The 13381-nt window shown below is 64.3% G+C and overlaps 1 protein-coding gene and 2 long non-coding RNA genes across 7 annotated transcripts; 2 read left to right on the top strand and 1 right to left on the bottom strand.

Moving 5' to 3' along the window:
* The first annotated feature begins 1471 nt into the window (after positions 1-1471).
* Positions 1472-5503, top strand: LOC136791045 (uncharacterized). 2 transcript variants are annotated; one of them, XR_010832154.1, is made up of 2 exons: positions 1472-1721; positions 5053-5503. It is a non-coding gene; the product is annotated as an uncharacterized lncRNA (long non-coding RNA). The 2 variants fall into 2 exon arrangements; XR_010832153.1 differs by having other exon boundaries at positions 1472-1725.
* LOC136791046 (uncharacterized) lies at positions 4319-5169 on the bottom strand. Its single transcript, XR_010832155.1, has 3 exons — positions 5031-5169; positions 4812-4915; positions 4319-4731 (listed from the first exon to the last, which is right to left on the bottom strand). It is a non-coding gene; the product is annotated as an uncharacterized lncRNA (long non-coding RNA).
* An 821-nt stretch (positions 5504-6324) lies between the features above and the next one.
* NR4A2 (nuclear receptor subfamily 4 group A member 2) lies at positions 6325-12713 on the top strand. 4 transcript variants are annotated; one of them, XM_066999651.1, is made up of 9 exons: positions 6325-6655; positions 7443-7565; positions 7841-8250; positions 8383-8706; positions 9379-9508; positions 9601-9764; positions 10306-10508; positions 10895-11073; positions 11180-12713. In XM_066999651.1, exons 3-9 carry the CDS (start codon positions 7843-7845, stop codon positions 11434-11436), a joined length of 1665 nt encoding a protein of 554 aa, XP_066855752.1. In that variant the 5' UTR covers positions 6325-6655; positions 7443-7565; positions 7841-7842; the 3' UTR covers positions 11437-12713. The 4 variants fall into 4 exon arrangements, with proteins under 4 accessions (XP_066855752.1, XP_066855751.1, XP_066855750.1 ...); XM_066999650.1 differs by having other exon boundaries at positions 7841-8706; positions 9601-9689; XM_066999648.1 differs by having other exon boundaries at positions 6328-6655; positions 7841-8706; positions 11180-12709.
* Positions 12714-13381: the final 668 nt, after the last annotated feature.

The raw sequence follows: 13381 nt of genomic DNA, 5'->3' as shown, positions 1-13381 counted from the left end.
AAACGGGAGAAGTGTTACCCGGGAGCCCTCGTGAAGCAAGGCCTGTAGGTGTGACCCAGTGCCGCAGAAATACCCACAGCACACTGCCAGAGAGGAACCAGAACCTGCACACGTTTCTTCGTAAGTAAAAATCAGTTTAAACTGGTATTCCACAGCAGCTTTGTGAAACTGATAATTAGAAAACAGACTTAACAATTGGTAAATCATTTTCAGCTTAGACTTCCTTTTTTGAAGCTCTGGAAATAATTAACTTCTTTAAATGCAACTGCTTCGTACTCTGTATTAGAGTCAGGCGTTTTAAAAAGCAAAATGATATTTTAATAACTATGTTCATAATTACAAACTACATTCTCTCCACAAGTCCTGTTTTCAATTAACAATCTGCATTAATGGGCTTATTCTCCCTGCCATATACCTCTAATAACAGCTACAGTCACACAGGCGAAGAGTTTTGCAAGTTCACATCTATCAGAAGTTTTTTTTCGGTTTTCCCCCTGGCTCCCGAGGCGCGCAGCCCTGCGTCAGCGTGGTACTGCGCAGAGCATTGCCGGGCTCCCGTGAGGCGCTACTCCCCAGCACGGCGTTGTTTTATGGCCGCGGGGCGAGCTGCAGCGCGAGGCCGAGCTGGGAGCAGGCAGCCGCAGGGTGCCAATGCTGACGTTCGCATCGCGCCACGCGGCGCGGCCAAGGCTGAATCGCAGCGTGCCGGCCTACTCGACGCGCTGCCCCCGGTGACGTTAGCCGTGAAGAAAAGCCCTCTTGCCAAAACGGGGCCGCGCGTTACGGTTCGTGCTCATTTCACAGCAGCGGCTGCGAGAGGCAGCTTGGTGACGGCTGGAAGCGAAACGTGTCCGACGGCCCGGGACAGGCCACGAGGCCAAGCGCAAGGAGCCGCCCCGCCCGGGGAGGCCTCTCGCTGGGCACGGGGCCCAAGGGGCCTCTGCTCGTGCGACAGCCCCCGCGGGAGCGGCGCTGGGCCGGGAGGAGGCTGGCAGCACCCCGGCGGGGCCGGCAGCACCCCGGCAGCACCCCGGCAGCACCCCGGCGGGACCCACCCGCACGGGCTCCCACGTGCCAGCCGTGAGCACGGCGGGCTTCCCAGGCGCCGTGTGCGGTGCTGCAGGTACCGCCCCCCCGGGGGCCTCGAGGCCCGCAGCCTGCACGTGAAGTGATTTCCTCAGGCCCGCCGCACATCCCCAGGCTCGGCCCCAGGCGCGGGCGCGCGGCCGCCCCTCGGGAGGGCGAGGCGGCGGGGCTGTGCTGACGGGAGGGCCACGGCCGTGCCCAGCGGCGGGTCCCCGGCCGAGCGCCCCACACGCCGGGAGGGCTCCGACGAACCGTGTTCGGTTACGGGTTACAGAAACGGGCCCCGTGAAGCCCGGCGTCCCCGCGGCGTTACGCCCCGCGTCCGTGCGGGTGAGCGCCCCGCGGGCCGGGCGGCCGGGCCGTCACAGCGCGGTGCCCCGGGGGGGGGGGGGGGGGGGGGGGCCGCCGGTCCCGGGGCCGCCGCCGGCAGCGGGCGGGGCGGGGCGCGGGCAGCCCCCGCGTGGCGTCACCGCCCCCGCCGGGCCGGGCCGTGACGTCACGGAGCGCGGCGGCCGCTGACGCGCGGCGGGGGCGGCGGCACCGGGCACGGACCGGGACCGGGACCGGACCCGGAGCCGGGCCGGGAGCGCGACCCCGAACCGGAGCCGGACGCGGCCCGCACCGACCCGGCACAGGCAGGTAGCGGCGGGACGGCACCGGGACGGGGGGCGGGGGAATGGGGCCGGGGCCGGGCGCCTCCCGGTGCAGCGGCGGTGCCGGCTCGGCCGGGTCCCGCCGCGCGGCAGCTCGGGCTCGGCGGGCGGGCGGCCCGGGGAGCCGCCGTGTGCCGGCCCCGAGGCCCCGAGCGCCAGCCCCGAGCGCCAGCCGGGCCTCCCCAGCGCAGCCCGGCCGGCAGCCGGCGAGCGGCGGCCCCGCGGGTGGCAGCGGCAGCCCCGAGCCGGGACGAGCCCCTGCCGGGCGGCTCCGGGCGCTGCGGGGCGAGGCGCGGCACCGGCTGCCGGGGGCACCGCGCCGCCGGGGGGGCCGAGGGGAGCCCGGCGCGGCTGCGGCAGCCCCGCGGTACCCGGCGGTAGCCCCGCGGTACCCGGCGGTAGCCCCGCGGTAGCCCCGCGGTACCCCCGTAGCGCCCGGCGCTGCCCAGCTCGGTGCCAGGTGTGCTCCGCGGGCGGGCGGGCGGGCAGAAAGTCGCTCCTTCGGAAACCGTAGGGAAAGCGGGGGGTGCCCGTGGGGCAGAGCCCGGAGCGTTCACCCGGCATCGGGGCTCGCCTTGCGACCCCTCGCCCTGCACCGGGCAAGCTCCCGGGGCGTGCTCGGGGCCCGTCCCGCTGCCCCCGTGCCCCGCGTCTCACGGGGGTGGCGCTGCTCGCCTCGGGGTTCGTGCCGCCCCACAAACACCGCCCGCGGGGCCTGCGCCCAGAGGCAGCAAGGTGCGGTGCGGCCCTGGGGACCCGCCGCAAACCCGTCCCGTCGCAGGGCAGCGGCCTCGGCCTTAGCTGCTGTTCTGGCCCGACGGACGGGAGTCGCTGCCCCACGTCACGCCGCCCGCCGTCAGGCACCTTGTGGGAGTCTCGAGCTCCTGCCCTGCTGAGAGGAGCGCGGTGCCTCCCCCACCACACAGTGCTCGCAGGGTGGGACGGGGCGCAGGGGAGGCACGCTCGCTGCCAGAACCGGGTCGCTTTGCCGCTGCAGCACCCTCTGCGTACCGGACAAGCGCGGCCCCGTCGCTCACAGGCACCAGCCGCTGCCCCACGGCCTCCAGAGGGAAGGAGCGAAGCTGTGCCCCGCTGCCGTGGGGTGCTGCAGGTGGAGCTGCCCACGTACCGAACAAGCGGTCACCTCCTGCGTTACCCATCCCTGCGATGACGTGAAGCCCAGGACTGCCAGACACATCACAGAGCTCACGCTTTACGCATTCATAAAACTTTTGAGGTAGGCACCTCACAGCGGTTATGGTGCTTCGTGGTCACCGCTGGCGCTCGCTGCAGCGCTGACCGTGTGCCGCCGTGCGGGCTGCTGGCTCCGGCTGCAGCGCTGCCCGCCTGCTGGCTGCCCCGGCACGGCCTGGCCGCTGCGGCTGCTGCTGTCACGGCCGGGGCAACCAGAGCTTCGTCACGGTGACTGACCCATGGTGCTCCTGCTGCTGCTGGAGGTACGAGTACGGCAACCACAGGTCGTTTCATGTGCATCTTCATCTTAAACAAGCACCGTGACTTTCCCTTAGACCTCGGCAGTTTCCCTCTTGTCTGTGCTCGCACATCGCAGAGACGTGAATGTTGTGCTTCTATTGGAAATGCCAGTGGCCGAGCCAGGCCTCTGCCCAGGCGTGTCCCAAAATACGGGCTCTGGGGTGCGCCGCGGGGGGGCCCTTCCGCGGGAGCTCTGACGAGCTGGAAGGTACAAGACCCTGTTAGCGGTGGGCAAAGCCCTTCAGGAACGCGGGATTTTATTTTTTGCGGCACGCTCGGCTATGGCCCTTCCCTGGCACGTCGGAAGCGATCGTGATTCACCTGTTGTTGGAACCACTGCTGGGGGGAGCAGGAATGGTGACAGCGCATCTCTGCGTGCGTGTGCCTGCGTGTGCGCTCCCCATGGGGCAGAGGGACCAGCCGGCGGGACGGGAAGGGACAGCGGCGGTGGGCGCTGGCGGTGTGGCACGGCCCTGCTGCACCAGGCTCTTGCAGCCCCAGGGGGCCCTCGGGGGCCTGGAGGTGCAGGCATGCCTCTGGCCTGCAACGCCACCGCCTCTCCTTGCAGACGCCGTCAGAGGCGTTTGGGGGTCTGCCTCCGTGCATGGCTTTATTTCCCCCCCCGAGTACGGGTCTGCAGGGCAGCTCAGCCTGCTGACCTGGGCCCTGCGCAGGCAGGGGGCTGCGTTTCAGGGAGCCCCAGGCAGAACGGGGAACGCGGGGCGCTTCGCCTTCAGTACTTTAGGGGAAGAGTGGCGGCTCTTTTTAATTAAACGTGTCCTTTGTGCGCGTGTATTTAGACACCGAAATACAGCATTTCGCCGCATGTATAAAATTGTGTTTGCATTTATTTAATTTAGAGTTCTTTTTTAAAAGCATGTAGTCTTGAATGTTTGTTCTCCGTTTTTTTTCACATCATTACTCTGATACCGCTTGATTAGCTCCCTCCCCAGTCATGATTGGTAATTAAAATAGGCATTAAAATTAGTCACTTAGCAATTTTGCTGTTCAATTGGCAATTAAATTACTTAATTGCAATTAAAGTCCTAATTTTAATTGGCAAAATGATAGATGTAGATTTAAGATAATATGTATAAATACTTTAATAAGTGTCTATATAAGGATTACTTAATTACTCAACTTCAAGTTTATGCTGTTAACTTTAGAACTTTTAAGTGAGTAATGAAATTTATATTACGTCTATTCTAAGGATATGGTAATTAGACGTATTTCTTGTCCCTATAAGGGTCTGTGCAGTAAGGTTCCTTCACCGAGGTGAAATTACAGCTGGGATGAACCGTGGTGCGGCGCTGGCACCGGCCCCGGCCGGGCAGGGGGAGCGCGCTGAGCGGAGCCGTCGGTCTGGGGCGGCGCGGGGGTTGTGCAGCTGGAGCTTAACGGGGGAAGCAGCCCCAGCGTGAGAACGGTGACTGACTTGAGAAGGAACGATCGTAGTTTCACATAAGCCATTCATGTTCAAGTGCTTCACAGGGTTTTTCTGTAAGGGAAGAATTTTGTGTTTGAAACGTTGGCGCTGTGTGTCCGGGCTGTGCTGCTTCAGGTGCACCGGGTCCTAACCTGCGCTCTGTACCGGGCGGTACCGGCAGGCCGCGTGTACAGGCAGCACCTCCTTCCAGCCTTCGGAAACACCTCGGAGAAGGGCTCCTGCACGCTCAGGTCTCCTGAACAAGGAGCATGTTTCTGTTTCTTGCAAAACCCCTGCGGGTCCCCACAGCGGGCCCTTGTGTAACAGCCACTCGCCTCCTCCCCGAGCCGCGGAAAGGGAGCTGTACTTACGCGAGCTCTTTCTTTCTTCCAGGCGGAACTGCAGCAGGGGACGCAGCCTGAGGAAGGGCGGCGATGACCCCGAGGTGCCCCAGCGTGGCTCTGCGTTTCTGCGCCCTCGCCGCTCCTGTCGCCTCCTGATGAGCAGCCCCATGCCATCGCCGCGTGCCATCGCCGCGTGCCATCACCCCCAGCTGCACGATCAGGCTGTGATGGGCTGGGGCCAAGCACAGTGCTGTTGCTGGACTGACCCGGCCTCACCCGACCGCACCGCTGCCCAGTCTCCGAGCACCGCTGCCCTTCGCGGCCCCCACGGACCCCTCCGGGGGCCTGGAGACGGCGGTTCCGTGGGACGAGCGGGCGGGCGGTGGGCACGGAGCCCCGACACCTGCTGGCACCGCGGTGCGGGGACGTGCGGGAGCGGGGGGCACGCGTAGCGCGCGGGGCCTGTACCGAGGGCACACAATAAAGCGCTGCTGAACGCACACACGGCTCCGGCTGCCTGCGGCCACGAGGGCGCTGTTACAGGACGGGGGCCCCCTGCCCTTCCCCGGGGCGCCCGTCCCGGTGCACCCGGGGGGAGCTGCGGGACTGGGCCAGGGGGGACCCGGCGGTGGGAGGAGGAGGAGGAGGGAGGCTGGCGTCAGGAGAGCAGCGAGCGGCCTCCAGGCGCGGCCCGGGGAGCCCCCGACGGGGCGGCCCGGGACACCCCCGCGCCCCCCCCCCCCCCCCCCCCCCCCCCCCCCGGGGCTATTTTTGGCGCGCCGCGCGGTTGCGTCAATGGCGGCGCCCCCTGCGTCACGCGCCGCCCGCCCCGCCCCGCCCCGCCCCGCCCCGCGCTCACTTTTTCCCCTGGCCGCGGGCGGGTGACGCCGCCGCGCGCATGCAAATGAGCCCCGCCCCCCGCCCCGCCCCCCGCCCCGCCCCCGCTTAAGGTGCCGCGGGCCCGACGGGGCGCACCGGGGGCCCCGCCCGCCTCCCGCTCCCGCCCCCCCCCCCCGACGGGCGCCCCCCGCGCCGGGCTCACGGCGCACCCCGGCGGCCGCGCCCCCCCCGCAGCGCGCCCCGCGCGGCGCCCGGCCCCGCCGGCGGCCGTCGGGGGGAGGCGGCGGAGCGGGCGGGCGGGGCCCGGAGCGCCGCGGGCGGCACCGTCGGGCGGCGCCGCCTCCCCCCCTCCCCGCCCCAGCCCCCGGGAGCGCCGCCGGGCGGGCGGGCGGCCCGTGCCGTCGGGGGGCGGCCCGCGGGGCGCCGCGAGCGGCCGTGCCCACCTTAAGCGGCGGCGGGCGGTGATGTCACGTCGGAAATTTACCAAAGCGAGCGCTGGCCAACGGAGCGGGGAGGCCGGCCCCGCGGCGGGCTGATTGGGCGGGCGGCGCTGACGCGCGCTGACGCTCGGGGACTTTAGGTGCATGTTGGCTCGCGATGCGGAGCGCACATAAACAAAGGCACATTGCGGGGAAGGGCCACTCCGACCGCCTCGCTCGCACGGCGCGACGCTGCCGCCGCTGCCCCGCGCCGAGTCCCGCCGTGCCCGGCCGTGCCGAGCCGCGCCGAGCCGCGCCGAGCCCCGCCGCGCCGCCCGCCCCGCGCCCACCGCCGCCCGGCACTTGGATGCCCGCGCGGGTCTCCGCTCTCCGGTGAGTCCCGCGGCGCTCAGCCCCGCGCCCAGCCCCGCGCCTGCCGCCGGCACGGGCCCCGCGCGCCCGGGCGCTGCCCGCGGGGATTCCGCGCACGGGGCGCGGAGCGGAGCCGCCGCCGTCGGGGGCGGCCGGGGGAGGCGCGGGGGCGGCGGCGGCTCCGAGCTCGACGCGCGCGCGTCCCGCCCGCGGAGCGCCCGTGGGAGCGCCGTGCCGCGGGGTCCCGGCGCCCTCCCGGCCGGGGCCGGCCCGGGGGGCTCCGCGGCGTCCCGGCAGAGCCCCGATCCCCGCCCGGGCCGGGCCGGGCCGCCCCCGGGAGCGCGTCCCCCCCCCGTCAGTCCCGGCGGCGTGACGCCGAGAGCCCGGGCTGCCCGGCCGCGGCTCCCGTCTGGTTTGAATTAATCCGCGCTTGCCGTCGGCCGTGCCCTCCCCGGGCGGCGGCTGCGAGCCTCGCCGGGGCGCCGCGGTGGCACGGGAAGGTGCCGCGGGCCCCGCTCCGCGCCCGCCCCGCGGGGCTGCCCCTCACGGCACCGCGGAGGCAAGGACCGCACCGGGCGGAGAACGGAGGGCGGGAGCGCTCGCGGCTCGGCGGCCCGCCTCCGGAAAGTTTTCCTCCCGCTGGGAAACTCTCGGCGGGGCCCCGAGGAAGCCCCGGCTGCGGGGCCGCTGCCCGAGCCCGTTCCGGGCGCTGCGCGGGGCGGGGGCTCCGCCCGGGGCCGTGCCGTCGGAGCTCGGTGCCGCCCGCCCCGCGCAGCCCTGACCCGCGCGCCCCGTGTGTGTGTTGCAGCGAGCGCACCGGGCGGGCTGGAGTCCGCCTCCGTTTGCTAAAATCGCGGAAACTTCGCTCCCCGCCGGCCTCCGACGCTGTCCGCCTTTAGTTCCCTCGGAAACGCCTCTCCCTCGGCTGAAGGTCGGTGAGCGCCCTTCCCGGCACTGCCCGCCGCGCTCCGCGGGAGCCCCGCAGCCGAGCGGGACCGGGGGGACCGGGGCCGGGGTGGGGAGGGGGTCCGGGGTCCGCGCCGTCGGGGCGGGCCGGGCCGGGGGCGCGCAGCCGGGCCGCCGGCACCCGCGGCTCCCCCCGGCCGGGCTGCGCGCTCCGCGGGGCGGGGGCGGCGGGCGGCCCGCGGCGCGGGCACGAGGCGCAGTCGTCCGGGCTGAGCCTGTGTTGCCCTGTTTCGTTTCCAGCCATGCCCTGTGTTCAGGCTCAGTATGGGTCTTCGCCGCAAGGAGCCAGCCCAGCCTCCCAGAGCTACAGTTACCACTCTTCAGGAGAATACAGCTCCGATTTCTTAACTCCAGAGTTTGTCAAGTTTAGCATGGACCTCACCAACACTGAAATCACTGCCACCACTTCTCTCCCCAGCTTCAGTACCTTTATGGACAACTACAACACAAGCTACGACGTGAAGCCACCTTGCTTGTACCAAATGCCCCTGTCCGGACAGCAGTCCTCCATTAAGGTGGAAGACATTCAGATGCACAGCTACCAGCAGCACGGCCACCTGCCCCCCCAGTCCGAGGAGATGATGTCCCACTCGGGCTCCGTGTACTACAAGCCCTCGTCGCCCCCGACCCCCTCCACGCCCGGCTTCCAGGTGCAGCACGGCCCCATGTGGGACGACCCCGGCTCCCTGCACAACTTCCACCCCAACTACGTGGCCACCACGCACATGATCGAGCAGCGGAAGACGCCCGTCTCCCGCCTCTCGCTCTTCTCCTTCAAGCAGTCGCCCCCCGGCACGCCCGTCTCCAGCTGCCAGATGCGCTTCGACGGGCCCCTGCACGTGCCCATGAACCCCGAGCCGGCCGGGGCGCACCACGGCGTGGACGGGCAGGCCTTCGCCGTGCCCAACCCCATCCGCAAGCAGCCCTCCATGGCCTTCCCCGGGCTGCAGCTGGGCCACGCTCCGCAGCTGCTGGACAGCCAGGTGCCCTCGCCGCCCTCGCGGGGCTCCCCGTCCAACGAGGGGCTCTGTGCCGTCTGCGGGGACAACGCCGCCTGCCAGCACTACGGCGTGCGCACCTGCGAGGGCTGCAAGGGCTTCTTCAAGGTGAGCCGCGCCGGGGGGCTGAGGGCGGGGGGCGGCGGGGGCCGGGGGTGCAGGGGCCCGGGGGTGCAGGTGCCCGGGGGCGCGGGGAGCCGGGGGTGCGGGGCGCTGAGCTGCCCGCCGGAGCGAGATTGGCCAGGACAGGGAGCCGTGTGTGAGCTAACCGAGTGGAACAGAATTCCCTGTGGTCAAATTAAGTGATCTCTTTATTTCGCCATCCTGATTGAATAATCTTATCATTTTAAATAGAGGAGGTCTCCAAGGAATGTAAATAATATGAATGCCCACGGATTTGTATTTACTGAGCGTCTCCTTCCCTTCTCTTGGCATATAAAACACTGCTAGGAGCTGCGGGGTTAGCTCAGATGTTAACGCTAGCAATTTTCTCCCGTTAAATGCCCTGGAAAAAAAAAAGGAAAAAAAAAAGGAAAAAAAAAGGAAAAAAAAAACCGAGAAGGAAATAGAGGAATAGGGAAAAAAGCGGCGGCGGGGCCGGGGCCGGGGCCGGGGCCGGGGCCGGGGCCGGGGCCGGGGCCGGGGCCGGGGCCGGGGCCGGGGCCGGGGCCGGGGCCGGGGCCGGGAGGGGCAGCCCGGCGGGGCGGCGGCACTGCGGCCCCGAGGCTGACGCCGCCGTCCCCGCGCCGTCCCCGCCGCGCCCCCCGCTCCGTCCCGCAGCGCACGGTGCAGAAGAACGCCAAGTACGTGTGCCTGGCCAACAAGAACTGCCCGGTGGACAAGCGCCGCCGCAACCGCTGCCAGTACTGCCGCTTCCAGAAGTGCCTCGCCGTCGGCATGGTCAAGGAGGGTGAGTCTCGGCGAGCCTCCCGCCACGCCGGGCCGTGCCGGGCCGTGCCGTGCCGGGCCCCGGCGGGGGGCTGAGCGCCGCTTCTCTTGCAGTGGTTCGCACAGACAGCCTAAAAGGCCGGAGGGGTCGCTTGCCATCCAAACCGAAGAGCCCCCAGGAGCCCTCTCCCCCCTCTCCCCCGGTGAGTCTGATCAGTGCGCTGGTGAGAGCCCATGTCGACTCCAACCCGGCTATGACCAGCCTGGACTATTCCAGGGTAAGCTGGACCGAGCTCGCGGAGCCACCTCTCGCTGCGCCCGCCCGGGGAGCGGCCCCCGCCCGGCAGCGCCTCTGCCCGCCGGGGTGAGCGGGGCGCCGGGCCGGGCCGGGCCGTGCCGAGCCGAGCCGGGCCGGGCCGGGCCGGGCTGAGCCGAGCCGAGCCGTGCCGATCCGAGCCGGGCCGTGCCGAGCCGAGCCGAGCCGAGCCGAGCCGGGCCGGCCCCGCCGCCGCTCCCCGCGGCCCCCGCCGCTGCCCCCGGCCCGCCGCTCGCTTTGCGCAGGGGAGCGGCCGCGTCCCCGCGCGGGGCGGCCCCGGCTGCAGCCCGCACGGAAGCGGCTGTTTGCATATTTAAAGCAGCGACCTCGTAGCACCGTTCCTAATTGAATTAATTGCCCTGGAACATCTAATTTCCTTACTGGTCAGAGAGAGGTTTAATTGTTATAAAAACCTGGCTCCCCTACTAGAAATGGGGTTAGCAATTTCACGGGTTATATACTTTGGAGAACCTCATTAAGTGCTTTTTAAAATGAATTTCCAGTTCCAGGCTAACCCTGACTACCAGATGAGTGGAGACGACACCCAGCACATCCAGCAGTTCTATGATCTCTTGACCGGCTCCATGGAGATCATCCGAGGATGGGCAGAAAAAATTCCCGGCTTCACCGACCTTCCCAAAACAGACCAAGACCTGCTCTTCGAATCCGCCTTCCTGGAGCTGTTCGTGCTGCGGCTGGCTTACAGGTAAGCGGCCAAAATCCGAGGGGGGACTTCTGCGCGATTATGAAATCAGATCCTTTCAAGGTCCACTGAGCTGCGTTTTATTAACTCCTCGGTAATTAGGTGCCTCCTAAATCCTTCATTTATTGCTCCTCAAGTAATTAGTTGTTTAGCTTTGCTCCCCCATCTTCTATTTTCTTTCTTTTCCTTTTTTTAAACCTGTCCGTTTCTTTTTATTTCTTTTTTGCCTTTCTCTCTCACACGCTTCCTCTCTTATCTCTCCCTTTTCCCCCTCCTTTTGCTTTCTCTTTTTTTTCCTCTCCTCTTTTCCTTTATGTTTTTCTTTCTTTTTCTATTTGTTTCTTTTACTCATTCATCTGTTCATTTTGGGGTTGTCATATTCCTTCCAGGTCAAATCCCGTGGAGGGCAAGCTTATCTTCTGCAACGGGGTGGTCCTGCACCGGCTGCAGTGCGTCCGGGGCTTTGGGGAATGGATTGATTCCATTGTTGAATTTTCCTCCAACTTGCAAAACATGAACATCGACATATCCGCGTTCTCTTGCATCGCTGCCCTGGCTATGGTGACAGGTCAGTGCCCTCTCTTTTTCGCTCAGCGCCACCGGGCAGCTCCTCTCCCCTGCTGCCTTCCCCGCAGTGTCAGACCTGTAATGTCCTGCATCCTTGTCTTTTGCAGAGAGGCATGGGCTTAAAGAACCCAAGAGGGTAGAAGAACTGCAAAACAAGATTGTAAATTGTCTCAAAGACCATGTGACTTTTAATAATGGGGGGTTGAATCGCCCCAATTATTTGTCCAAACTCTTGGGGAAGCTCCCTGAACTTCGCACGCTTTGCACGCAGGGGCTGCAGCGCATTTTCTACCTGAAACTGGAAGATTTGGTGCCACCACCAGCAATAATCGACAAACTTTTTCTGGACACTTTACCTTTTTAAGACTCTTCCCATGCACTTACACTGAACTTAAAAGAAACTTCACCTGTCTGAAGGGGAATTCATCTGGGCACAAGGCAGCACCTTTGGGTGCCAGATTCCCATCCAAAAAAGTGTTGCTAACTTCCTGCAGGCAGAACGTGAAGGGGCATTTTGGCTCTGGGGCATCATGGATGCAGATCATGGACTACACAAATACCATGGTACAAACTTTTTATTATCAGCTTATAAATGAATTTATTATTAAGGACTTCTGATTAAAAAGATGACCCTATCTGGCAACGCCAGGTGCGCAGCTAAGACTCGTAACGGTGACAAAGTATTAAGGTGACCCACAAGTCTCACCCTCCTAAAGACTAAAGTTTTCTGCTGTAAAAGAAAGCTGTAATATATACAAAACCTAAATGTTCTGTGGGTGGCATGTCATTAAAGAAGGCAAAGGCTTGTAAATTTATCAGATGCAGTTTGGCTTTTTAAAAATTATTCTGTGCCTATTTATGAATAAATACGGGAAACAATTCTAAAGAATTAAAGAGAAAATCTAAAAGTGTTTGCAAAAAAAAAAAAAAAAAGGAGAATAAAGAGAAAGAAAAGTAAATGACTCCGTACAAGGAAGGCATGATGATTCTGGGGCGACAATGTTATAGGCACTTGCTATTTCAGTAATGTCTATATTCTATAAATAGTATTTCAGACACTATGTAGTCTGTTAGCTTTTATAAAGACTGGTAGTTATCTAAGCTTCAAACATTTTCTCAATTGTAAAATAGGTGGGCACAAGTATTACAAAACCCAAAATCCTCGACAAAGGGACACATAGTGTTTGTAAACACCGTCCGACATTCCTTGTTTGTAAGTGTTGTATGTACTGTTGATGTTGATTAAAAAAAGAAGTTTATATCTTGATTATTTTGTTGTCTAAAGCTAAACAAATCTTGCATGCAGCAGCTTTTGACTGTTTCCAGAGTGCTTATAATATACATAACTCCCTGGAAATTACTGAGCACTTTGAATTATTTTTTTTTTTATGTCTAAAATTGTCGGTTAATATATTATTTTACGTTCGAGTAATATTTTTAATATTGCCATATTCTGTAGTATTTTTCTTTGTATATTCCCAGTATGGCACATTATACAAGTCACTGCCTTTTTTTCTATGGTGTATGACAGTTAGAAACGCTGATTTTTTTTTTTCCTGATAACTCTTTCTTTGAGAAAGACAATTTTAATGTTTACAACAATAAAACATGTAAACGAATAGAATTTCGTCTTCTTTCTGTCTAAGTGAGAAGCGCCAACACCAGCATCCGTTGCAAATACGGGACAGTAGACTCTGACAAGGTAGTGTTAGACCGCACAGGAGAATGGATGGGGCGGTTTCATTTCAGTAAGGCGTGCGGCAGAGCTCGCCGGCTGCGGGAGCGCCAGGAGGAGAGCCTGAGACGCAAAGGTCGGTCCCTCCGCGGATCCGGGTCGCGGCAGGTCCCCGCGGCGCACAGGCCGAGGGCTGCCCGGGCGGCTCTGCTCGGGCGGCTCCGCGGGGCCGGGGGGGCGGCTGCGGGCCGCGGGGCAGCCGCTCGGGGCGGAGGGCAGCTGCGCTCTCCGTCGGCTTTGCAGGAAGCCTCTGCGGCCAGCTCCTTCCTAGAAACTTCCCGAGGAGTTCGGGGGCCGCCGGGGGCGGGCGGCAGCCGTGTCCCGGCCCGCCGCGGTGTCGGCCCCGCAGGCGGGCGGGGGCCGGGGCGCTGCGGGCTGCGGGGGGGCGGCGGGGCCGGGGCCGCCGGGCCCCGGGGGGAGGCGGAAATGAAACCCCGGGGGCCCGCCTGGGAATTTTGGAAACTTCTGCCTCTTGCGTCAGGGAAACGAGAGGTGCCCGCGGGGCCGCAGCCCCGCAGCCTTTTCCAAACCTCTCCTTCGAGATGCGCCCCGCAGCCGCCCGCCGCGCGGCCGG

This window comes from Anser cygnoides, chromosome 6 (assembly GCF_040182565.1).
Source record: "Anser cygnoides isolate HZ-2024a breed goose chromosome 6, Taihu_goose_T2T_genome, whole genome shotgun sequence".
In the NCBI taxonomy this organism is placed as follows: domain Eukaryota; kingdom Metazoa; phylum Chordata; class Aves; order Anseriformes; family Anatidae; genus Anser; species Anser cygnoides.
The sequence above is the reverse complement of the archived record's forward strand: the minus strand, read 5'-3'. Positions and strand labels throughout refer to the sequence as shown.